We start from the raw sequence: 26596 nt of genomic DNA, 5'->3' as shown, positions 1-26596 counted from the left end.
TGATTTTTGAACTGCTCCTGTTATTTCATCTCCCCCTTATTATTTTTTAAAAGTGTGTTGAAGGAGGACTTGAGCAGCATTTTCTGCAACTAGATGGTATTACATCAAGGCCTCATTAATGGCGGGGGGTGGGGGGGTCAGATGTCAAGGGAGATTAAAAAGTTCGCTGACTAGTAAGAAACACATTGAGGCAAACCTGAAGGATATCACCTTCTCACAGGGCATTAGGAAGGGAAGTGCTGTGTGCCTCAATTTCCATATCTACAAAATGGGGATGATGGTGGCTATCTTCTTTTTATAAAGTGCTTTGAGATGAGTGGGTGAAAACTGCTAGAAAAATAGCTACAAGTTGCTGCATGCTGTTGAATAAAGGCAAGGTGCAGGCTGTCACTATTCCTGAGATTTTAATGCAGCCATAGGAATAATAACTAACCCAGTGATCAGTTTCATCCAGGAAGAGAAAACAGTTATAAAGGCCATCACCACCCCACTGATTTACTTTCCCCACTGGCTGCTATGAGAACTGCTACCTGTGTACTCATTCAGCCACAAAAGCAAATAAAGATGACATTCCTTATGTTGTTCCCATGGTGGGAAAGGATATGTCCCACAAGACAGACACCACCTGCACTGGCCAGCCTCAGCACAATACAAAAAAATGTCATCAATTCCCAATTTAATGAACTCCAAACCTGAAAGTCAAATTTTAGCACAGGATTACGTTTAGTGAAGTGCAAGACTGAAGAGGAATGTCAGGTTTTTTTTTTGTAGGTTACCATAATGAAAATATCAGTATCCCTATGTTATAAAAAATGAATTGAAATGACCATAATGAATAGCCTGTTTTTTCATCATACCAGCTTTTCACTAGGAGAAAAAACCTCTAAGTCTGTTGAGGGACCATATTTTACACTTGTAAAGGAATGGACTTTAATTCTTTCCCATATCCAATTACTGTATATGATCCTATGGTGACAACTATTGGATACTTTATTCTCTGAAGACTCACGTAAACAGCTGCAATACACAGTAAAAGCTGTTATCTGGCACTTTATCATCTGGAAAACTCTATTAACCGGCATTTCTGATCGCTCCCAATACAAATCTTCAATCTAGTAACCAGGACTAGTATACTGACCAGGAGGTTATGCAATTGCACATTCTGCACTCGACTTTTATGCAAAAGAGACAGAAGACAAGTAAGCAAACTGATATCAGGGATTTATTCAAAAAAGCAACTTCCACGGTGTGTCATTGGGTCATTACAGATTCAGCCCAATCTCCTACACCTTCTACAGCTACAATGATAATTTATGACGACGACCCTAAGGCACTGCAAGATCCTGAAGTGCCTTCTGAATCATCAAAGATTAAATTATGTTCAGTATAGTTTTAGTGTTAAGTGTATTTTTAGTGATCTGGGTGTAAACCATGCACTGCCCATAGTGATATGTAGTGTCATAAGATAACCTACTGTATAGAAAGCTTTACCTATATACACTTAAGTGCTTCAAGAAACCAACTACTCTGCAGTGCAGTACTACTGCTGGATTTGTGAGTACCTGTATACTATTTTATACTTCATTAATTTTATTGTATTCTAATTCTTTGAAAATTGGTATTCCGTTGGTAAGCATAACTCTTAGTTAATTGGAATTTTTGATTAAACAGCACCCCCTATTCCCCGAACATGCAGGATAACAAAGCTTTTACTGTAAATCTGCTCTGAACTGAAAGTTTTGTTAAGCATTTAGTCTGGAATAAGAAAAGGAGTACTTGTGGCACCTTAGAGACTAACAAATTTATTTGAGCATAAGCTTTCATGAGCTACAGCTCACTTCATCAGATGCATTATATATATAGATAGATAGATATAGATATATATAAAATTACATATGTCTGGAATAGTGTTTCAATGCCAAGATATTTTTCTTCAAACCAGAATTCAACAATTTGAAGGAAAACAAAGCATACCGAAAGCTAAAAGATTTAGGAAACACGGCTGCTTAAAGCAGAACTGAAAGGTCAATAGAGGATTATAGATATGGGTGGGAAAGGGAAAGAAATAGAGCAGAATGAACTCTCCCCTATTTCCCCTTCCTGTGCAAAACACACATATAAACTGAAAATCATTCAAAAGAAGTCAGAGGCCAGAATCTAAGCTATGATTGCAGTAATAACCACATCAGAATTAACACTGTGTGAGGTGCATGTAGAATACTAGGTATCCCTACGATAACAAAGCAAAACAATGTAAGACTATGCTTATTCTTGGTCATTTACTGGTTCATAGTTATGACAAATATACCAACCACCAACTGTGTTACCCTTATCTATTGTTTCCCGTATCTAATTTAGCCAGAATCCTTATTTCCTCAAGCAAATTAATTTAAAATATTGTCAACATCTTAATGCTACCTGGATTTTATTCAGTCATAGAATTAAGTTCTTTTAGGTGCTGACAAAGAGCGGATTTGATAGCCAAAGTTCCAGTTCATTAAACCTTGCAGCATCTCATTCTCAACTATAATTACATATGCTCAATGGTATTGCAACCCCAAATTATATCTAGAATCTACAGGAATAGTATCTGCTGAATAAAAAAACACCATGCTAACAATTAAAATATTAACCATTCTACACTTTCAGTGTTTGCTCTAGTTCATCTGCTACTTACAATACACCCAGCTTTATGAAAATCCCATTTTAAGTAAACAAAGTTACAGTCAAGTCAGACCATACTCAGAAACCAATATGCAAATATTTTCTCATAGCGCTCTATAATTAAGTGGGCTTCCCAACATCCCAGGAAAACCAACTTTTTGAGTCAGGTACTACTGCAATAGTAATTCTTTATTTATTGTTTAGAGGGATGCTGCAGGAAATAGCTGAAACAGGACTAGACACAAGAGTAGAATAGTTCATTCTGACTGATCTTTCTCACCACCCACTCTCAAAACACAGATGTTGAATCATCAGACTTGTAGACCTTTTTTTTTTTTAAACCAAGATTTTCTTTACATTTACGCCTAATGGGGCTAATCTGAGTAAGCAAGCAAAATAAATCTTTACTCAGCTTATTTGTTCTTCCCTTTTCCCTAGAATGAAATAAGATACCTGTAGTTCAAATATGATGACTAGTGATGTTCACAATTAAATCTTGTTAAATTTGCCACACAAAATATTACTCACTTCACAGCAAAATCCTTTTCAAACTACGTGTCGTGTGTGTGTGTGTGGTTAAAAAATAAAAAAGCTCCTGATTAATTTATAGGCACACACTTTATTGAGCTATGCCACCTTCTATAATGATTGCTAATTCTGACTCAGGTATACACTTTTATGTTTATGTTTCTATTTGTAAAAGTGTCCCTATTAGTTTACATCCACACATACACTCTTAAAACACATTAATAAAGCAAATTAATTCAGTTTTACATCCATAGGCATTGCAGTTAGCTTTTTGGTACTTTACCAGCCTTTCCAACATGGTTTAAAAAAATTGTACAGTGGTAGTTTGTTTTTATTTCTGCCTAGTTTCTTTTCTCTTTAATTTCCTAAATTCCATACCTTGACTGAATTACTGTTGAAAAGGTATGCACAACAGGTTCAGTCAGTGAACAAAACTTTGTGTGAGAATCAATCAATCACCTCACAAAAGTCTTTTAAAATTAGCAAAAATGAGGACAGTAAGGCCCAGTAAGGAACTGGGAAGATAAACCTATAGTTTTGTTCTTAAAATTTGGTAGGGTATGTTTGTTATTGCCTGATTCTTTAAAAAATAAACCTAAATGATGCATAGTCATTTATATCATCTACTTAATTATAATTTATTTTTATTATCTGTATTGCAGTAACTCAGGCTCCAATCAAGAATCAGAGCTGCAGCTTGTTAGACACTGTACATACATGTTGTAAAAGACAGTCCCTGTCCCAGAGAGCTCACAAATTAGTTAAGTGTTGACCCATATATCAGTTGCACAAATATTTCCAGATAGATTTTTTAATTACCTTTGACACATTACAAATATGAAATATTTCAATGTATGTAGGAGACTACAGAACCTAGGACTTTAGTAATGACATTCTTAACTATGTCACTGGTATGAATCCTAGCAACATCAGTATCTATCACCTAATGACTTTTTAGTGGTCAATCTGAAATTAGCTGGTGGTCTGAATCTGAAAATCACCTTTAATATCCTTGTCAATCTTAGAGCCCAAGAACTGAATGATCCTGCATTGTCACTCTCCGCATCGTGATTAAAGCAAATTAAGGGGATGTGGAAGTTTGCAAAGTTGTAAAGATTCCATTGTTTGAGGATTTTAATCTGTAGTGTTGCTATCTATTTTAGGATTTTCTAGGGCTGCCATCACGGTAGCATTTGAGTGCACATATAAATTAAATGTGCAGCGCAAGGTCCATAGTGAAATTAATGGAGTCTTCTGCTCTTCTCCCTTCCTCAGTAATAATAATCTCTGCATCAGAGAATGGTATATATCATTCCTGCTATGGTGAGAAAGCTTATTATCTAATACGAGGATTTTTCATATTGCCCTAAAGATGGGTAGACTTTTCATTAGTCTAACTGCTTCATTCCATGGCCAAATCACTCATACAAGTGTGCTTATCTATGACTCTTACATCCTTCATTAGAATCATTGTCCCAGAGAAACAACTGGCACGGGGGGAGAAGAGCTGATGGATTGCAGTGTAGTTACTGATGTTCACTGAGCCCTGACCCACTTGTAATTTTAAAGATCAGGCCCAAAGAACTTGAACTAGCAATGAAAGTGGACTGGGAGCCAAGAGCAACCTGCTCTGTCCTGCTCAAGAGGTGGACTGCTATAATATGCATAAACTAAAGCCATCACATGGCTTCCACCTTCAGCCTCACAAAGAAGTTGCAGTTCAACATTCATTTATCATCCCTAGGCTGGATAGTTGCCTCATAGTATCTAGCTACACATGCCTATTTCTGTTTCCCTCATTCAAACATTTCTTCCAGTTGTCTGTACACTAACACTGTTGTACCTTGCCTGAAAGTTCTTCAGGGAAAAGGTGGTCTTTCAACATAGGCCTGCACAGCACTGAGTACAACCAGACCTCTGGATGCTACAGTGATCATAAATGATAATGGAAACTGCTGGAAGTGGTCACATTTCCTAGCAAACTTGAGGTATTTGAAACTTGAAGTTATTTTTACCAGCAGTGTAACCTAATTGTCTAGGCTTAGCAATGGATCCATGAAAAGGGCCATGAAAGTTTGCACCACTTTGATCTGAAGGGGCACACTACTCCAGTGTCTATGCTAATTCTTCAAACCACTTCCCCCTTTCCAACTGATGTAACACGAGAAAGAAAGAAAAATTTAGTTTGAACCAACTGTTCTTTATTCATATGCTGATCTGGCACCGTCTATGAGCACTAGATTCACACATTTATTCTCTTAAAATCAAGTGCTTAGGAACAGACACCCCTCTTCACATATTTGTAAAGTAGCTAGAACATTTTGGGCATCATTGTAATACAAACAAAGCAAGGCAATAATATTAATAAATAAAATTGTGAGTACAAGGCAGGAGTTGTTTTACATATTTCTTATGCACTGAAGATCACAGCAGGTAACTGTAAGACTTATTTTCAGTTAAGACAACCTTTCCAAAAATGGATCTTTCCTGGTTCTTCATTGTGAGCTCTTTAAAGTTAGATTTGTGGTGGTTTTTTGCAAGTTAAACTCATGCTGTCACACCACGGGCTGACAATTATCTCCTGAATGGAACCACGAACCATGTCGTCCCTGTACACAATACTGATCGTAAGTATGTCGTTTTATTTTTCAAATTCATACATTATTAATTCTTGTCATTTTATAGATCTAAAATAAATAAATCAAGTGCCTACTTCTGTGGTTTATGCACTGCACAATTAAAAATACCATCAGAAACATATTAGGTCAAATGTTTTTAAAAATTAGATTCCAGATTTGCTACATTGCAAATTCAGCAAATGTTGTTTGGCAAGTGACACAACTGAGAGGTTAAAATTTTTTTTTACATATCACAAGCTGATGTTTCATTTTTAACAACAAGCGCAAGCAGTCTTCGTCCTTGTCTACACTTGGGTTTTTCACATCAGCATAAATGTACTGGTGCAAATCCGTTGTGTAGACACAATGCTCCGGTGTAACAAGTAACTTGCAATAGCTGTTTCTTTTTCTGTTACACTGTATTGTCTCCTCCTCATTAGCAGTCAATCATTCTTCTGTTATCTATCAAATTTAGGGCCCAATCCTACACATCCTTGCTGGTGAGGAAGCACTTAATACCTTGAGTTGTCCCATGGGCATTGTGTACTACACTTAGTAGTAAGGAATTGCAGAACTGGGTTCTTACATTTTAAAAATTATTCAGACCAGGACTATCTGGTTTAAAAAGTCTCACATGCCAGGAAAACCTGTGACACTATCAATATATACCAAAAAGCTGTATTAGTACAATGTTAAAGTTGCAATGTTAAATTTATGAAGTCAGAAAACGTACAAGTTAAGGTTCCTACAGCAACTTTAACTGGGTTGCATTGTACTTACGTATGGTCTCTAAAGACAGCAAAAGCAAAAAGCTTTGTGGTTTATCCTAAGCTTCCATTATTAAAGGTTATTTCATAGCTGCATAAGGAATAGAACATTTTACAAAAATATAACCAATTTTTGTACACTTTAAGTGATAAATAAAATGGAATTTAGATCTAAAAACACTGTCACAGGTAATGCTGTGTGTACAATCTTGTATTACAACTATAAAACATTAAATATGAAATTTAGAACATTTAATAAATTAACAATAAATCTTAAAATTGCAAGTACACAAGAATTCTCATCACTTTCATCTTTAGAGAAAATAATTTGTTTAATAAGTATTTGGCAAATATTAAAAACTGTCTTAAAATAAAGAAATCCTTCAGTTTAGTTATTATATGCACAAATGGGAGATTAAGTCCTGAATTCTGAAGTTGCTATAATTTACATATAAGACAACAACAGATACAGACAGATACTAGGGGAGTACAAGGAAACAATGAGCCAATGCTGCTCAGCATGACAGGCAGCGGTTTCAGAACACCAGCAGCCTAACATCAAGATTTGTGTAAACATCATGGCAAAGGAAAGTTTTAAGTAGGGATCTGAAGGAGGATAATGAAATAGCTTTGCAAATGTTTATGGAGAACTCCTCCCAAGCATGAGGGGCAACATGGGAGAAAGCATGAAAGTGCTTATTTGAAAATTTAACAAATGGAGACTGAAATCATTGGCAGACTGGAGGCGAGAGAGTCAACATTTTGATACTGAACAGGAGGTAGGGTGGGGTTAAGCCATGAAGAGCTGTGAAAGAAGACAAGCAGCTTTTCTTTGAGCAAATAAAAGAGAGGTGGGGTAGTTGAGGAACTCAAAAGAGGTGACATCGTTAAAGCAATGGGCTCAGAGAACAATCTCTGCAGCAGCATTCTGAATGGACATGAACAAGCAGGATTGCATTTGTCAAGGTCAGAGAAAAGGATGTTGCAGCAATTGAGATGAGAGCCTGAACAGGAATTCTGACTGTGTGGATGGCTAGGAATGGTCACAACTTAGAGAGGTTATGCAGAAAGAATCTGCAAGACTTAAACTATGTCTACATGACCACTTATGTCGGCAAAACTTATGTCACTCAGGGGTGTGAATAAACCTAAGTAGTAGTGTGCATAGGGCTGTGTTGGTGAGAGAGCTTCTCCTGTGGACATAGCTACCATCGCTTGTTAAGGTGGTTGTATTATGTTGATGGAAGAACTCTCTCCAGTCAGCACAGAGAGGCTATACCAGCGATCTTACAGCTGTAAGATCACTAATATAGACATGGCCTTAGTCTGGATGTGACGACCTACAGAGACATCAGAGTTGAAGATGACATTCAGGCCCAGTGGTGTTGCCCACAATGATCAAAAGAGGAAGAGAGGGAAAGGTCAAGTGCTGTGTTTTAGCCACACTGAACACGAGCTGACAGCTAGACACCCAGGAAAAAATGTCAGAGTGGGGCCAAGATTTTAGTTTAGATAGAAGGAAACCGGTTTAGAGAAAAGAGGTAGATCAATGAGTCAACAAAGTAGAAATAGTTGTTGAATTTCTGTTTGCAGATGAGATTACTCAGAGACACAGAAGAGAAGGAGACCAAGGACTAAGCCTTTTGGAACCCCCTCAGAAAGTTGAAAGGGGGCATGCTGAAGAAGTGATTACAGAGGAAGAAGCAGAACTAGGAAAGGACACTCATGGATAAGGTTGGACAAGATTGAGCATAGTTGGTGTCGAAGGCTGTTGAAAGGTCGAGAACGCAGACAGAGTACTGTTTCTAAGGTTGACTAGGAAGACTTTGGCATGAGCAGTTTCAGTGGAGTGCAGGGGATAGAAGCCAGACTGGAAAGGGTCTAGGATAGATTTGGAGGAGAGGAACTCCAGAAAGCAATTACAGACAGTGCATTCAATGAGCTTAGAGATAAAGCATTCACTGGAGAGGCACGTAAGGTCACAGGTGGGGTTTTTTGTTTGTTTTGCTTGTTGTTGTTTTTTTAAAAAAGATGGAACAGACTAAAGCATACTTGTATTGTGAGGGGGAAAAGCCAGAAGAGAGTGGAGGATGTGAATAGCAAATGAGAGGATGAGAGTGGGTGCAAGGGAGATCAGGACGTGGCATGGAGTCTCTGGGGCAAGTGGAGGGGTTAGAGGAGGACAGCAGATGAGAAACTTCTGCATCTGTGACAGTGGATAAGGAGAAGAGTTGTAAGGGGAAAAGGAAGGCAAGGCAAGAAGAAACTGATGAAGTGGATGATGGGGATGAGTCATGGCTGATCTTGTAATGAGAGTTAAAAGTGGAGTACAGTGATGCAAGGAGAGCAGCATAGTCAATGGCCCTTTAATGAGTGGGACAACTGGCAAGAGGTGCAGATCAAATGAAGAGTTGAGGGCGAGGAAATATGCAGCTAAGATGTCAGATGGGTCATGAACGTAGAAGCTGAATATGAGGAGATATGTGGGAGATTGTGGAAAGAGCCAAAAGTCAAAATGAGAGAGAAAGACTGCTGGGGAAGAGTTAGGTGAATGATAGTTGTCAGCAACTTGGAAGGGGAAGAGAGATGACAGTCAGATGCAGAGCTATTTGAACAAGGAGAAAGAATGGGAAGAGGGAAATGTTGGAAGCAGCCCAACACCCTCACCCCAGTCTGATCCAATGCGGAGAACATGAGATGAGAGGCCCATAAGAAAGGGCAGCTTCAGACGCAGCTTCAGCTAAAGGGATCCAGGTCTCTGTAAGAACTGTGAGCTGGAAGGAGTGAGATGTGAATACATTGTGATCTTAATAAAGATGAAGTGGTTCCAAAGTCAGCAAGAAAAGGGAAGAAGGGATGGGGGAAAAAAGGGATGGGTGTGAAGTTACGAATGGTGACATAAAAGGGGCAGAGGTGATGACAGAAGTGTGTGTAGGATGTGGAGAGAGTGGGCATGGAGGGAGGGCCAGAATTAGGATAAATGTCACCAGAAGTGAGGAGGATGTGGGACCTGGATTTCAGCTGGTGGGAAATGGGGGAGATTGGGATCAAGAGGGGAAGAAAAAGTAGCAGGCAGAGTTAGCTGAACTATAGAGAGGTGAGGGTAAATCAGGAAGGGATGAAGGAGCCAGTGAGGGAAAGGGAGGATTAAGTGAGAAGGAGAAGGTTGTTTTAATGCAGAAAAGGCGTTTGATGACAGCCGAAGATGAGTGGCAGATGGACAAGATTACAAAGGTTTTCTCCTGGCCCTGAGGCCAAGTCCTTGCCATCTGGGAAGGGTCCTCTGCTCTGTGCAAAGCTTCCCAATGCAGAGTCGCAGATGATGCTAAGGGGGCCACTCTAGACTGTTCAATTACAGTCAGTGGGTTGCTCTATGTTGTTACTTTATAGATCTCAGATATTGACACATTTCTGAAAAAGACAGAAGATGCTGCCAGTGTCTTGGTGGAGTATGCCTTGATGTTTGGAAATAGAGGTTCACCAGCTAATTGACAGCAGGTGGACATACAGTGAATGATTCAGTTAGATAAGATGGCTTGGCTTTTCGGCAAGCCTGAATCAACCACAAAGAGGCAGGGAGACTGTCTGAAAGGTAATAAAGCAAGGCTCTGGAACCATCCAAAGTAAGTAGCTTCTTCTCTCCCATAGAGGGTAGTATCAGGAAGAAGACTGGCAGGTTGATTGAAGTGAAACTCTAAGATTACCTTAGGGATGAGTTTAAGGTGCAGTCTCAGAACCACTCTGTCCCTATGAAATGAGATATAAGGAGATCCAGACATAAGAGTTTAGAGCTCGCTGATCCTCCATGCTGAGTTAATAGCTCCCAGAAAGCACATCTTAAGGGCAAGGTGATGATGCAGCTATCTGATGATAGCTTGAACGGAGGTTCCATGAGTTTCAGGAGGATGGTGTTAAGATCTCATGCAGGAGTCAGGTCTCTAACACATGGGTATGTATGCAGGAGGTCCTTGAAGAATCTGGATATTGTTGGATGACTGAAGACTAAGTATGACTGCATCAAAGTGTGACATGTTGATATTGCTGCAAGGTGGATTTTGCGAGCACTAAGAGTCAATCCAGCCTATTTAAAGTGTGGCATGTAGATTTCTGGTATTAACTGGAATTAATTTATGCTGGATTCCCCATAGTAGAACCATTTTCATTTGGAGGGGTAGATCTTTCTGGTAGACGATTTCCAGGCTTTCTATGAGGTTTTATTGAACCTGTCAAAAACAGTCTCTGCCAATAGAGCTCAACCAGCCTACTTCCAAGCTGCCAGGTGCAACAACTGCAGGGCTGGGTGCAATATTTGATAGTGGTTCTCAGATATCTGGCACATGAGATTGCTAGTCCAGTAGCAAGGATTTTTAATACCTCTATCTACTTGATGGTGGCACCACATGCCTGAAGGATAACGAACGTCATATCTATACTTAAGAAAGGAAAAAAACAGATCCAGGCAATTACAAATTGGTTAATCTGATCTCAGTAGTATACACAAACTTAAAACAAACTGTGATAGAAAGAATATTAAATTCATGGCAGTAAACAGAAAAGATGTAATGCAACATGGATTTACCAAAGACAGATCATGCCAGGCTACCCTTATTTTCTTCTTTAAGGAAATAACTTTTTCTAGATAAGGGAAGTGTAGTAGTGCTAATATACTTGGACTTCAGTAAAGCAATTGACCTGGTAGCTCATGGGAAATTATTAATTGAATTGGGGGAGATCAGTACAAGAATTATATAAGGTGGATAAGGAACTGGCTAAAGGAGAGAAGGCAATGAGATGTGCTGAAAGGTGATCTCTCAGACTGGAAGGAGGTCACTAGTGGAGTTACTCTTGGGACGAATCTTATTTAATATTTTTATTAATTACCTTGGCACAGAAAGTAGGAGCATACTAATGAAGTTTACTGATACAAACCTGGAAGGCAGCGTCAATACAGAGGAGGATTGGAACATTATACAATAAAATCTAATTTACCTTGAAGGCTGGAGTGACAGTAATGGGATGAAATTCAATAATATAAAGTACAAGGTCATGCACTCAGGGTCTAATAAGAATTTCTGCTAGAAGCTGCGGGGTCATAAGACAGACACAACAGAGGAGGAGAGAGACTTGGGTATGTGGGTCAATCACAGGATGACACTGAGCCATCCGTATGATGCAGCTGTGAAAAAGGCAAATGTGATGTTAGGACGCATCAGGTCCGGCATTTCTAGTGGAGACAGAGAAGTGTTAATGCCATTCTACAAGACACTGATAAAACCTCATTTGGAATACTGTGTACAATTCTGGTTCCCCAGGTTCCAGAAAGATTAATTCAGCCAGGAACCAGTGCAGAGAACAGCTACTAGGATGATTAAGGGAATGGAGGACACGAAAAACTTGGCTGGTTTAGTCTAGCAAAAAAGAAGAGAGGGGATATGACTCCTCTCTATAAATACATTAAAGGGGTAATACCAGGGATGGTGAAAAGTGACTGAAGCAAAAGGACAATGTTGGCACAAGAACAAATGGATATAAACTGGCCATGAACATATTCAGACTAGAAACTAGAAGGTGGTTTCTAACCATCAGGGGGTTGTATGAGTTGTGAAGGCAAACAAACTTAATTAGTTTTAAGAGCGAGCTAGACAAACGTATGAGTGTGTCTATATAACTGGGTTGCTTGTGATGGTAGAAGGTGGCCTCAGCTATTCTGGGGCTAACTTCCAGCTTACATCTTTTAGTAATAAAAGCTCTTGCTTCATGGTTTTAGATGGCCACCTGGAGGGGTCAGAAAGAGACACTTATTCTGGTTTTTGTTGTTTTAAAATCTCCTTCCTCTGAAGCATCAGTGATGGAAATGGGAGATGGGATAGGGCTCTGAGGTGGCAGCTAGAATTCTCTCTCTCAGGTAGCTGTTTCTTGCTCAGGGTCTCACTGGTCGCCATATGTGGAGGTGGACGGAACTTTCCCTCATGTCAAACTAGCAGTGACTTCCTGCTAGTTTGACACCTTCACCTTCCTCAGCACCATAAGGATGCAGGTCACTTGCCAAGATGATTGTGTGTGTGTGTGTCTCTCTCAGTCATCTCCCTGCCACTGCATGGGGCTTGGGCACTAATATACCTCTGTCCTTTCTATTCTCAGCCTGTGGCAGATTATTAGTCTAGTCTAGTCTCCTGTGGTCTAATTGTGGTTGCTGAGTTTAGTGTGCATGTGCTGGGGATCAGACTAGATGATTTGATGGTCCCTTCTGGCTTTAAACTGGCTCTATTTCATGTCTGGGCAGATGGGGGAAAAAACAGGAGATGGAACAAACACGTACAGGAATTCAGACACCCAAAATTTCCTCTGCCAGTAGGGAGCTATTAGGATCAAGACGGCTTTGTCCAGGCTGATTTTTGAGATCACCCTCAGGATCAGGAACACTGGGGTGGAGAGGAGGGAAGATCTGCAGACCACTGTAGCAGGAAGGTGTTCGGAAAGGAGACTAAGCTAATACCCTCCCTGGAGTGGAAGTCTGGGCATTTGGCATTGCCCACTGCGATGAACAAATCTATTGGGGAGTTCCCCATTGGTGCAATATGATAGACGTCTGTACTGACCATTCATAGCTGGTTACTGCATGCCTGCTTAAGAAATCCACCAGACTGTAACCAGTTCCAGGAAAGTGTAGATCCAGAGGGGTTATCCAGTGACACCAGGTCCATAGCCTGATGACCTCCTGATAGAGGGGTTATGGCCGAGCACTATTAGTGCCTATCTTGTTTATATAATACACTGTTAATGCATTGTCTGTCAAAATCTGTGCTGCGCAAATTGAGAACCACAAACCAAATCTTAACCTCGAAGACATGGAAAGATGGGAGGCAAGCATTACCACCTTGAACCTAAGATGGCGTAAGTACTTGCTAAGCCTTCTCAGCTCTAGGACAGGACAAAGACCCCCTTTTTCTTCTTCAGGATTAAGGAACTCCAGGAGTACAGGCCTCTTCCCCTGAATTCTGGTGCACCTCCTCCATGGCTTCCAATGCAAAGCAACAATGTCACCTCTGCTTTTTGCAGGCTCTTGTGCAAAGGGTCCCTGATAGGAAAAGGAGGTGGATACGGGTTAAAAAGTAGAATTGGATGGTGTAGCCATGGGCAATGATCTCTAACATCCATCTGTCCAAGCTTACGGCAGGCCACACACATGGGGTAAGGTGGGTGCTGAAGTTCATGCTCTCTGGACAAGATGTGATGTGGCTCCTAACCATCCTGTCAAATTTGCTGAAATTCTGTAGAAGCACGATGCATTGCCAAGTAGGAGGAAGGCATGGTACTCAAGTTGCCTAGGATGACAGGTTGGCACCTGTTGTCTTGATGGGGGTTGAGGGTGATACAGCTTATGGTACAGGGATGGGATGTAAAACCCAGGTAGTGCAGGATGCCCTTTGAATCTCTGAAAGGGTGCAAAGCACTATCCATTCACTCACTAAATAGTTCCATATAAGTCCTGGATTGTGACCTGAACCTCTCTAGGGTTGCACAATGCTTTGAGCCAGGAATCTCTGCTCATCGTCATTGTTGCGACCATATATCTGCATGTGGTGTCGGCGGCATCTGCTGGAGCCCGTATGGCCATCTTGATCAGCAACTGGCCTTCCCTGAATATTTCTGATCTTCTCCCAGTTGTCACATGGGAGTTTTGAGAGAGAGGGGGTTGCTCTATCCCAGGTCAAAAAGTCATATCTGGACAGTAGGGCCTGGCAATTTGCCACTCAAAGTTGTGATGAGGCAGATTTTTCTCCATGATGCCGCGTCCCTGCTTGGCTTCATCTTCTCCATTCGTCTTTGACATCACCTATCTGCTAGACAGTGTGTTGGATGATGCTAGCTTGTTATCTCCTCTCAGTTTGAAGAGACCCCTATATGTTGCTCCAGAAGATGAAATTTCAATTGGGTGTCTCATAACTTACATGTTCTTGCAGAAAATAGTAGGCACACCAACACACGGGATTCTCCTTAACAAAAGGCATACCTATGGGTGTCTATCTTTCAATGGAAATCAGTCAATCATAAGACAAGCAAGGCTTGAATCCCACAGTTTTCAAATCTGTCATATAGAGGAGCCAGGTATAGGAGAGTGTGTGCAGGGGGGAATCTGTTCATCAACAGTCAGCAGAGATGGGTAAGTATTATTCATGGTGGTCATATGTAAGTGAATCAGAAGACTACTGAAGATTTTTTTGAAGAATTTAAGATAATTTAGCCCAAGTTAAAAACTAGTGGGTCAGACGCTCATCATGTTCTATCTTGCTGCCACAGGCAACAAGACAGAACTGAGGGAGGGTCAAAGCTGCTCCACTCTTTATGCTGACCTTGTAAGGTAGCACAAGGAGGCACAAGACACTTGCGCAGCTCTGACAGACTCTGCTATTCAAATTACTCCAAGCACTACAAAAAAGGATCTGAATGACAGCTCAAAAAAATAAAAGTTACATCTAGGTACTGGATGCCATTTATACATGTTAAAGTTTGGGGGCAGGGGATGGATTTAAAACAGAAGAAAGAATTCCTAAATAGTCAATAATTGCACACAAAAAGTCCCATCAAAGACTACTTCACCAAAATTAGTTATACAAAATTATGACCTTCCACAAAAGCCATAAACAAACTGTCATTTCATGGGATGAAAATAATGCATCTGTTACTCACGACTTTCATCAAGATACAACTGACAACTCTTCTCCTGAAGCTAATGAGAGACAGTCAGACTGTGGTACATGTAGATATATTATACTTCAAGAACTGGTATTCCCTCAGACAGAAACTTCCCACTACACATACACATTAATGGAGTCAATACACACACATAAAAATAGTTATTGCACTGCTATTACAATACCAGTGCTTTATATAAACATATTCTTGCTCCTTTCTCTCTGCTTCAGCAGGATATGAAAGCCAAATGAATAAGCCCTTTAAAATAAATGCTGTTTTGCACTTACAAGGAGCATTTTTCCTTCCTCACACAGTGGTTCAGCTAACAAGATATGTTCAAAACTCTCAATCTCAGCAACTGGAGGTGCAGAGCAGCAGCACTGAAACACAGGTAATTCCTGACTTTTTGATCCATGAATACCCAAATCTGCATTATCTAACACATTATCTGGCCTTTTACCCAAATTTTTTTACAGAAACTTAAAGTTGTTTTTTGTGAAGATTTTGTGTATCTCAAACCTTCAAAATTACTAGTTTTTACCTGTACTTGTTTGGTCACGTATCCCCACTGATGGCGTTGTCAGCCCAATCCCAGGGATAACATAGGAGATGTAAATGTCAAGTTCCACAACAATTCAAATCCTTGCCTACCTGATATGCCATTCTTGCTGGTGTTCAATAAAGCTACAGATGCTGCAGAAACTCTTTTATTAGTCACAGTCTGCCCTGGTTTCCTTGAGGTACATTCTTCACTATCACTGTCCTGTAAATTTAGTAGCCTTGGCTGGAAACACTGCAGTCGACATGATCGGATATTGCTTAATATTTCAGAAAGGGACAGTCTGTTTTCACAATGTTTATTGGAAGCATTGGTCCGTGAGAAATTAGAAGAAAAGTCTACAGTTTGGGAAGAGCTTGAAAAACTATTTAGCATTTCGGGGTCTATCTGTTTCAGGACAGGATCGTGTTCTGTAGATATTCGGTCCATTATAACCCTGATTTAAAAAGAAAAAAAAACACAATTTAATAGACATTAGTTATGTGATCTCTTTTTAAGAGATGGGAGGGTTAAAAGGGCCAAAAGAATCAAAGCAATGCCACTCTACCTTCCTCCCCTCCCAATTCGCCTTCTTGCAAATCCTATGCATCTTCTTGGAACCGTAAGGGTTGTGAGGCAATGCCTATACCTCAGCTTGTCAAATTCTGCCAATTCCGAATCCTCACATGAATAATTAGTTTGGTCCAAACGAGGCTGGAGAGGAGAAGAAAATTACATTTTGTACAAATTTATGGCATATGTTTGGGTCAAGAAAACTATGAATGTATAATACCATTTCTTAAAAGTATCTTACAACATTACCTATGACTGAAACATGGAGGAATGCTCTCAGTATAACTGAGTTCAAAAAAGAACTAGGTAAGTTCATGGAAGATAGGTCCATCAAATGCTATTAGCCAAGATGGTCAGGAATGCAAACCCATACTCGGGGCGACCTTAAACCTCTACCAGAAGCTGGGAATGGAAGACGGGGCTGGATCATTTCGTAATTGCCTTGTTCAGTACATTCCTCCTGAAGCTCTAGTATGGGTCACTGTCAGAGACAGGATACTGGGTAAGATAAACCATGGTCTGACCCACTTTGTCAACTCTTATGTTTTCAAACTAGCAAAAGTTTAGATCACAAAACTAAGGGGTCAGACAACTCTTTCTGCAGGGGAAAAAAGTATGCCTGTGCGACAAAGAGGTGGGAATTTTGTGGGTTTGGGGGGGAGGAGGGGAGTGCCACAACGGATCTCCTTTCTTGATTGTACCAGAAAAAAAAGTGCACTCAAAAATCATTCATTTTGCTGCTGGAAGAGCTGAGGAGGAGGAAGCTACAGCCAAACCTCTACAGCTGAGCAGATTTAATGACTAAATTAGTGGCCAACCAGGGATGGCATTTGCTGCCAGCACTCAGAAAATTCAGCAAAACTGAAGAACAAACGAGCCAGCTAGTCACTAGGGAACCGGAGCTGGATGTAAATGTACAAGCCAACAGCCTGATCAATCGTAAGTATCTGCAAAGTAGAAGAGCACTAGAGTAATAACATCTGATAACCCGTAGGAACCTGGAAATCACTAAGATACGCCTGAGGCTACAGAACCATGAGATGCACTCAAGAAAACCTATGGGAGAAAAAGAGGAACAAATACAGAGAGTTTCATGACCCACAGTGTCCAAAGAAGGAATCAAGTCACTTGGGAGACTGCGGAGATAACTGAAGTGGTTTTTTACCCACGAAAGCTTATGCCCAAATAAATATTAGTTTCTAAGGTGCCACCGGACTCCTTGTTGTTTTTGCGGATTCAGACTAACACGGCTACCCCCTGATACTTGAACACATCTGACCTGCTTAGTCGAGACCTAAGATCCTCCTGTAGACTTTTAGGGAGTACACATTCTACATTCTGGGTATTGTATAAAAACTTTTTTGTCCTCTTCACCAACCAACCTAGTTCATTACAGGGAAGTTAATGTAATTAAATATGATGTTTTTAAATTAAATAGTATGTCTTTTAAATACTTGTATTTTAAGATTAAGTTTACAAAAAGGATTTTGTGTCACTACCCAGCCTCTTATGTCTCAGTAGCGCAAGCAAAGAGATTGGATCACTGTGTAGGTATGGTGGCAGCTTGCCTATGGGGTCCTCTGCAGTAGACACTTCACCAATGTCTGAGCAGCTGTTTGGTGAGTGATCTCAATGCCTCTGGAGCTAAGAAGATATGGTACTACAGGATTAGTCTCAATCCTGTTCCGTTATATGCATTCAGGCTGATTTTGACAGTGTTAAGCATCTACAGCTACCACTGATTTCAAAAAGGAGTTTTAGGTGATCAACACTTATGACCAATGAACCTATAAGTGTCAGGTATACTTAGAGGACTAAAGATCTCCCCCACTGCCACAGTTTCAAAACCAAGACATCTGTTTCAAGCTCTGAGGATTGAGTCCAAATCACACTGGCCTCACATTTTCCCTCTGTGATGCAGCAGCCTGTGTGTACAGAGCAGGAAGAAAAGTGCAAAAAATTTCAGAGTAAAGCTTACTTCTTAAGATTGACAAAAGCATACAGAGCTTATATAAAATAAATGCTTTCATATGTTAAGACTCAGGTTTTTCTTTTCTCGATATTTCAAAACAATAAAATAACAGAATTGTATTATCTTACTAATGTCCTTACTAAAATCCAGACTATCTAGAAAATCACAGAAGTATGCTTTGATAAAACATATGCTATACAAAACAAGTCAATTTCTGAAGGCAAAAAAGAATTTCAGGAGCTGAAAAATAAAATATATTTTAGCAGACGCTTCTTTAGTTTCTGTAGATGAGTATTTTAAATTCTAATCATGTCACTATTTTCGTCCTCTCCCGTCCCTACACCGCTGAGGTGGTATGGAAACACTTATGGTTGGACATTTTGCTAAACTGTTTCAAGTTTGAAGGCTGAAGCACCACCCGTGTCTGGGAGGTTATACTACACTTCCAAAGAATTTTGTACTCTTCTTATAGAATCTGGATGATCTCAAAGGATATTCACTTTCACTAAGTATTAATACATTTTGGTGTAATACGAGAATGCAAAACAGCATTTTTATAAACATATAAAAATGAATACATGTCTTTCTTGGGATGATAATTTTTCTGATGAATTTCACTTAATTTTTTTTAAGTAGTCCTCTTGCAGCTCATTTGCTGTGGGCCCCTCAAGGATGGGAAGAGAAAGACTGTCATTTAAGCTTGCCCAGTTACTGGATTATTCTGGGTGATCAAGAATTTGAAGCACAGTAATCTTCCTCTAAGTAAATTATCTCATGCCTGAACTGAGCCAATTTTCACACTGTTTATTCTAAACAGTTAAGAGATCTTTTACAAGAAGTTTATGATATTTCCATTTAGAATGCTACATCAAAGACCTTTCAAAGGTAGTCTAGTTATCTTCTGTATTTTAAAATTCAATTATTTCAAGCAAAAAAAAAGCATAATTAATGAAACTGCACATACAGATTTTAGATTAGTGTTCAAGACAGACCTCTGGTATAAAGGCAAAGTACTCTATTTTAAGTACTCACTGTAATCTATTTAAACAGCCTCTTGATATAAAAAATAAATCTCTATTAACCCCAAGTTCTTTAAAAAAAAAAAAAGAAGAGGAGTACTTGTGGCACCTTAGAGACCAACAAATTTATTTGGGCATAAGCTTTCGTGGGCTAAAACCCACTTCATCTGATGCATGCAGTGGAAGTTCTTTGACTCAAGAAGTATATTTATATAGCAGTTACTAAAAAGAATGTTGATATTTATTATAACTTCTGCATTAGATGACTTATGAGATGACTAAGTGACTTACACTTAGATGACTCTACATGGTTTCAGTTTAAATCTCTTTAGTTGTCCTAAATATTAACAGATCTAAACCGCCGTTTCTTGGGGCTTGTCTACACAAACATTTACTTGACATTTGAAACAGGTCTGGACCAAAGCACATTAACTATCAGTGCACATCAGTAGGGTCCATATGGACAGTTAGAACACAGCAAGCTACTGGAAGACAGATTCACATCCCACCTTGTTTGTGTAGACAAACACTTAATTAAATGTGCTATAATATGGCATATCCAGGTTTATGTGCCACCTCAGAACCCTTGATATTTGTGTCAGAACATTAAGGCTGAGGGGGAAAAGGAACTGGGAGAACTAGAAAGCAGTACGCCCTGTTTCTTAGCAGTGATGGTTCATTTGACTAGCTGGAAGTGCTCTAGATGATCTTGACGCACTCACTGAATCTACAGTAAGAAAAGAGAAAGAAAGATATGGAAGAAAGATAAGCCCAAAACGAAAGGTTATTGTGAAGATTTTTTTTGGATTGACCAAACAGCCTGTCTAATTCCTTGGCTCAGATAGAGACACTCCTCTTAATATTAGCATGCTGCCAGTACGTTATTAAAAAACAGCAACAAAAATTCTTACAGCATAATACTGGCATCCCGCTCTCCTTCTGAAAGCACAAGGTCCATCGGGATCATTTTCTTCTTCAGGTTCTGATACTGGTGAGGGTACCTAAAGCACAAGCAAATTCATTCTCTATAATCATACTATCCACAATTTAGAGATACTTCACGGCCTCTTTAAAGCCACCAATAATTAAATATAGGTCATAAGCAATTAACTATTTTTGATTGTATATTGAATAATGCTACTCTAAGTTTATGTAGTGCTTTGTATTCGGAGATTTTCAAATAGCTTACAAAAGATGGATTAAAAACAGGTAACTTTTTTGTGGGGGAGAGGGAAATGAAGCACAGAAAGGTAAAGTAACATCCCCAGGGTCATACAATAAATCAGTGGGAGAATCAGCAATAAAACCAAATGTCCTGACTCCCAGTCTTGTGCTTCATCCACTGAACCACAGCTGCCGAAACTGCCACCCAAGTTATCTATTTAAATGCTTAAAACTGAGAAAATCATACCAGAAATATCAGGAAAAAAATCTAGAACTGATGAGAAAGCATTTCCAACATAATTTATAATACGCTATTTTGGTAGCAGCATTTGTCAGAAAAACAGATGGTGGAAGAGGGTTCTCTAAAATACAGGTGTACAAACACCTACATAGAGTTCACAAAAATGAAGGGTATCTGAGATAAAAACTTGATGGCCACATAAGGAATTCTCATACTTGGCATTTATACAGCTTTTTTTCAGTGGATCTCAGAGCTCTTTAGAAAGTTGGGTAAGTATTATTAACCCATTTTACAACAGCGTCAGGAATATAACTAAGTCTATCTACCTCCCAGGCCCCTCCCTCCTCTAATTGCTAGGCCCCTCTATCTTTGTCAAAATAACAGAACCAATCTCAATTATTTTACATGATTATGCTATATAAGCATTTGTCTAAACCCAACTATTCACAATCTCTGATCAGGAGAACCACATACCCACTTTTGAGGTTAGATCACTTAAACTCAAGTCAATTTTGATTTTGCCCCCCCCCACCCAGCTAAAGTAACTACTTGTATTTTATTTTAGTTAAAAATTACCTGTGGGAATTCATCTTCATCTGAACTGTGGAAGTCATACTGTTTAATGTCACTCTTACTGATAACAGGCAATGTCTCAGTATTGGGCTGCTGAGGAGTTATTACACTCTCTATTTTAGGCTTCTTTGGATACTTCTTCTTTTGACGGACAACATCTGACACGTCTTCCTTTAGAGATGGGTGGTGAGGATGCTGTTTGTATAGAAGGGTTTTTTGGACAGGAGAAAGAAAACATAATATTCCTTAATTCATTAAAACTACTCTCCTCTTTTCCTGAAACATACATTTGGGAAGGCATTATTGTTTGCAATCTCAGAGTTAAACAAAAGGACCAATGAAATATCTTTTATAGTGAACAAATATCTTTTTTAGACTACAGAAGGGAGTTGTGGTTTTTTGGACCAATCAATTCAATATCCTGTAGCTGAAAATCCCATTCTGGTTATTTTCCAAAACTCAGGTTTCCTAAGCCACAAGACGTGCAATTCTCTTAAATGTTTTAAATTTGCTTGGGATATGGAACGAAGAACAATGATCTGGGTTTATTCCATTTATTTCTTATTTCATCACTTTTCATTTTGTTTAGACTCCAATGCTAATGGTTATTACTATTTCATCCTAGTAGCTTACTTCAGCAAGATTAATCTACAGTATAAAGCTTGATCAGAATTAAATCAAAAACTTTACTCAAGAATAAATACTCATCAGCAACAGTTAAACTTCAGAACTCTCAAGATACTTTAAAGGATGCTTATCTTCAATCTCTCCTTTTCTGTTATAAGAAAGACACAGTTTGGCGCTGAGGAAACAACAAGTTTTTCTAAGAATTTAACTTGTCAGCACCAATGTTGGATTGTAGCTAATGCAAGCAATTGAACTCATTTTAATAACTGATAATACACAGTACAATGGATAGGTATTTAGAAATTTGGTCACCCTTTCTAGAATGCTCAGAAGAGGAGGGCTCCCCAGCTAGAAAGACAGAATCTTTAGCCAGGATCTTTGAATAATATAACCTGATCCTACGCAAGTAAGATATGTAATATATTTATGTTTTATTGTATCTTTGCCTTAATTAAAAAAAAACAAAACACACACAGAGTACAAGGCAAGTAAGTTCTTGCAACAGAATAAAGGTAACTGCCTGAAATTAACTTAACTAACCAGTAGGTGTCACTAGTGTTAAATAAAAACTGTAATTCATAGTCATAGCTATAAAATCGTATTCTGGAATGATTCTAGAAAGCAAAAGGGCAAACAATTTAGGAATATCTTATAATAATTTCCTGCAATAGACTTTTGTCAATTCAATTTTTAAATGCTGTTTCATTACAATAAAACTGAAGTGTGCCCATGACCTATATACTTTTAAAAAAGCAGGATCTCTCTGACAGGCATTTCTTTAACAGAAAAAACAGTTAAATGGTGGCAGCAATCCACTCCCATTAGTCTCCTCTCCGCACTTAAAAAAACCCCTGAAAACAGATGTTGTATTCTACTATATTTTAAATGTGTAGATTCTGATGTCTGCCACTGCTTAAATTTTTTTCTTTTTGATGTGTCATTTCCTCTCAGAGCTCAGCAAAAGGAGAACCATCTGTCCAAATAACATTCAGTGCACAGTTCTGATTCTGCTTTGTCCCAAGTGGAAACAATAAAGCAAAAAGGAATTCCCATTTCCTTCCTCCGTTTTACCTCTTTTCTTTCCCCGGCTTTGACCAAGGCTCCTCATAGAGGCCAACCACAGTTTCAGAAATTCAGAGTTGCTCCTGTTACAATGATTGTTTTTTTGTTTTGTTTTTTTTAAATCAGGCACATAGGCAATAGAACTCCTCATTGTCTTCCCTGCTTTTTTATACTGATCTTTATACTTCACTGTATTTAATTCTGTGCTTCACAATCATTAACAATGATTTTGGACCAGAAGGACTTCTGGATTACCAGGAAATATTAACAGCCTCATCCTCTCCTGCATTACAATGGTGTGCTTCATGCAAGGACGGTCCCCAAGAGAACTGAGAATTGTATAGCTTGGTTAAGTGGGAAGAGGTAAAGACATAACCATATACAATTATTTGAAGGTTGTGAGCATCAAGAAGGGACAAATTATTTAGGAATTGTTTCACCTCTTGATGAGATCCATTAGGTTTTGGAACAGACTCCCAATGGTGGAAGTCCCATCACATAGTAAGTTTAAAACTAGACTAGACAAACCATTCAAAACCTACAGTACATACTATTGAGCATACTGACCTAATTGCCATTTCAATTTAAGTTCGAGTTATAGATGCTCAGCACCAATCAGCATTTGACACAAGACAAGGAGAAAAAAAAAACCTTAATTTTTTTCTCATCTGGAAACAAGGATAGCGCTCTTTTCTTGAAGTAGTAAGACAACATTGTGCAGGAATACCTGAATCTCTCATTCTATTCATGGTGTAGCCCTGAGGAACTGTTTACTTTAAGTCCTTCAGTACTAAGTATTTTACTTTATTTTGCACAAAAGGTCAAAACTATCCTCTAACGGAATATTCAAATAATTATGCTACAATCTTTTGGGGGGTTCTGAATACCTAATTTTTATCCATCTATTTTGAGCAGTCCAATACAATGGAGAGCAAGATCTCTCTACAGGATTTTTTTTCCTTGTTTTTTGAGCTCCGAGAATGTGTTTTTCAGGAAGCACTAAGAAAAAGGAAAGGATAAAGGTAAGCACTAGGTAAAAAAAATGATCAATGGAGGATGGATGTTTGGATCTAATTCCACTACATCGTAGGGAATTCTGATTTGATGATCTGGCTAGATTACACCTGAACTCTTGATATGTTTCTTCTCTTCTGATGTATCTGGACCAGGAGTTTTCAAATGTTTATTTGTTAGAGAGCATTTCTTTGGTGGAGCGTCTCCCACTGATGATTTAAATAGAGAAGTCTCCAGAAGATTAATTTTATCATCCAGTGCTTGAGTTTACAAAAAACTGTGCAGTGTGACTAGTTTGAAGGTGTCCAAAATTTCTAGCTATGGATGATTCTTTTAACCCTACTTTTCCGATGTTACAAACACTCCCAAGGTCAGTAGGTATAAAAATAAAACTAGACCAACTGTGGTTCAGCATAGACAGAAGGAAGTTAAGGAACAACACTCTTCTGCGAAGGATAACACTTCACAAAATTTGGCAGCCCACAGCTCTCCCAATCTCAGCCTGTCAAAATAATTAACGTGCACATGACAAACAGAATAGCATTAAGTCTTCCAGGTCTCTCCCTCCTAGTAGTCTGTGGTGCCTACGTAGAATTAAAAGGCTCACACCTTGTCTGCATTGTTTTCCACTAACAGCACACAGTTTCTGATACTATTACACTGTCAACAGAGGGAGGAAATCAGAATCACTGCTAGTTGATATCAATAGTGCACAGCTCTCAATAATGTCAGACTACTGACACACAACCCAAAGAATTTCCTGAAAATGTTGGTTGCTCAGTTTTTACTAAGCATTGACATTATACAAAATAAATAGTAAAGCTTGTATTCTTGAGCTAGCTATCTGCCTGGAAATGTTAATAGGCCTTGATCTCTGATGCATAATCCCTAGTTTATGTCAACCCCTAGAATTCTGTAGCTCTTTCATTGCCTTTTACTGACACCCTACATTTCCCTAATATTCTCATCTTTGTGTTGTGGAATGATTCTGTCCACAGCTATCGGTATCTGTGCTGCTGAAAAATGTTCAAAGCTCTACTCCCCAAAGGAACGCAAGAGAAAAGTAGTTCACTGTATGTCTCAGTATGTGATAGGTTTCAGAGTAACAGCCGTGTTAGTCTGTATTCGCAAAAAGAAAAGGAGTACTTGTGGCACCTTAGAGACTAACCAATTTATTTGAGCATGAGCTTTCGTGAGCTACAGCTCACTTCATCGGATGCATACCGTGGAAACTTCAGCAGACTTTATATATACACTATATATATAAATATATATAGAGAGAGACTTTGTATATATAAAGTCTGCTGCAGTTTCCACGGTATGCATCCGATGAAGTGAGCTGTAGCTCACGAAAGCTCATGCTCAAATAAATTGGTTAGTCTCTAAGGTGCCACAAGTACTCCTTTTCTTTTTTCAGTATGTGATATAGGCCCTTAAATTCACATTTAAATGTTTACATATGTATCTCCTTACAACTAAAAGAGAGTGTAGTGAGAAAGATAGGAACGAAGAATACTATATTATTCTTATTTAAAGAAAAAACTGTGATGTCAGGTGTCACTGATACCTAGACATCTGAACCACGTTAGACTATAAACTTTTCAGGCTAGGGACAGTCTTTTACTCTCTTTCCCAATGCAAGCACCTATTCTGCACATTAGATTGACTAGCCAACCCAACTATAAGAGCTGTTCAAAGCAACAAGATGTCTCAATGTGGACAAAAACAAGTTTACCTTAACTTTACATTCTTGAACTTTGTGGTGGTTTCCATTATGAAGAGTTGCTGGAGTGGTGCTCATCTCTTTGTCAGGTCTATTAAGCTTGACTTCATTAAGGATTTCACCTCCATAATCACCCAAGTGGTACCTGAAAGTTATAAAAGGGGATCTTTATACATATTAATGGGAACATCATATTATTAAAAAAAAAAAAAATTGTACAACAAATACAATTTTCAGTTTTATGAAGTTTACAGTGAGATTTAAGCCTTCAACTAAGCAAAAAAGTTCAAAAGTCATGTATACATACAGGAGCAGTAGCTTAATTTACAAAATGTGTTACTATGCATTTGAGATAGAACAAAACCCCTTTATTTAATGCAGTATTTTATACATATTCAAAGCGGGGCTCTCATAGTTAATGTTGGATAGTAACTTTACCTTTTTTCCACAACTTCTAAAGTTAAATGCAACAACTCCCGTTTTGTTTTCTCTCTTCTCTTAATCATCTCCAAAATCGTTATGGCTCTGCTAAACTCTCTTCTTAATTTCAACATTTTCTCATAAGAGGCTTCATCATTCTTTCGATTCTATTGAAAACAGATGGAATGTTAATAAGAGTATAAATCAAAAGCAAAATCTGGAAGATGTAAATTGTGTCGGTTTAGCAAAATATTATACATTGTAGGCCTGTGGTCAGAAAGCAGAATCTGACCATGTGAATCCTAGCATAAACCTTTCACAAGAATAAACTATTCAGTGCACCAAACCGTAAAGTATGATTACAAGAAAGGAAGAGCAACATCTCTGTAAAGTCAA

General features: G+C 38.8%; 1 protein-coding gene across 4 annotated transcripts in view; it reads right to left on the bottom strand.

The window, feature by feature from the left end:
• EPC2 (enhancer of polycomb homolog 2) overlaps nt 1–26596 on the bottom strand; it is a 159739-nt gene that overhangs the window by 7892 nt on the left and 125251 nt on the right. For all 4 annotated transcript variants that reach the window (XM_073305427.1, XM_073305426.1, XM_073305429.1 and 1 more), the window contains exons 5-10: nt 26219–26367; nt 25793–25925; nt 21358–21549; nt 20288–20377; nt 16381–16526; nt 15926–16269 (exon numbers count right to left, since the gene is read on the bottom strand). In XM_073305427.1, the coding sequence (XP_073161528.1) occupies nt 15926–16269; nt 16381–16526; nt 20288–20377; nt 21358–21549; nt 25793–25925; nt 26219–26367 (1054 nt within the window). The remainder of the gene's footprint in view (nt 1–15925; nt 16270–16380; nt 16527–20287; nt 20378–21357; nt 21550–25792; nt 25926–26218; nt 26368–26596) is intronic.

The sequence above is a fragment of the Lepidochelys kempii genome, chromosome 11 (assembly GCF_965140265.1).
Source record: "Lepidochelys kempii isolate rLepKem1 chromosome 11, rLepKem1.hap2, whole genome shotgun sequence".
In the NCBI taxonomy this organism is placed as follows: Eukaryota; Metazoa; Chordata; order Testudines; family Cheloniidae; genus Lepidochelys; species Lepidochelys kempii.
The sequence above is the reverse complement of the archived record's forward strand: the minus strand, read 5'-3'. Positions and strand labels throughout refer to the sequence as shown.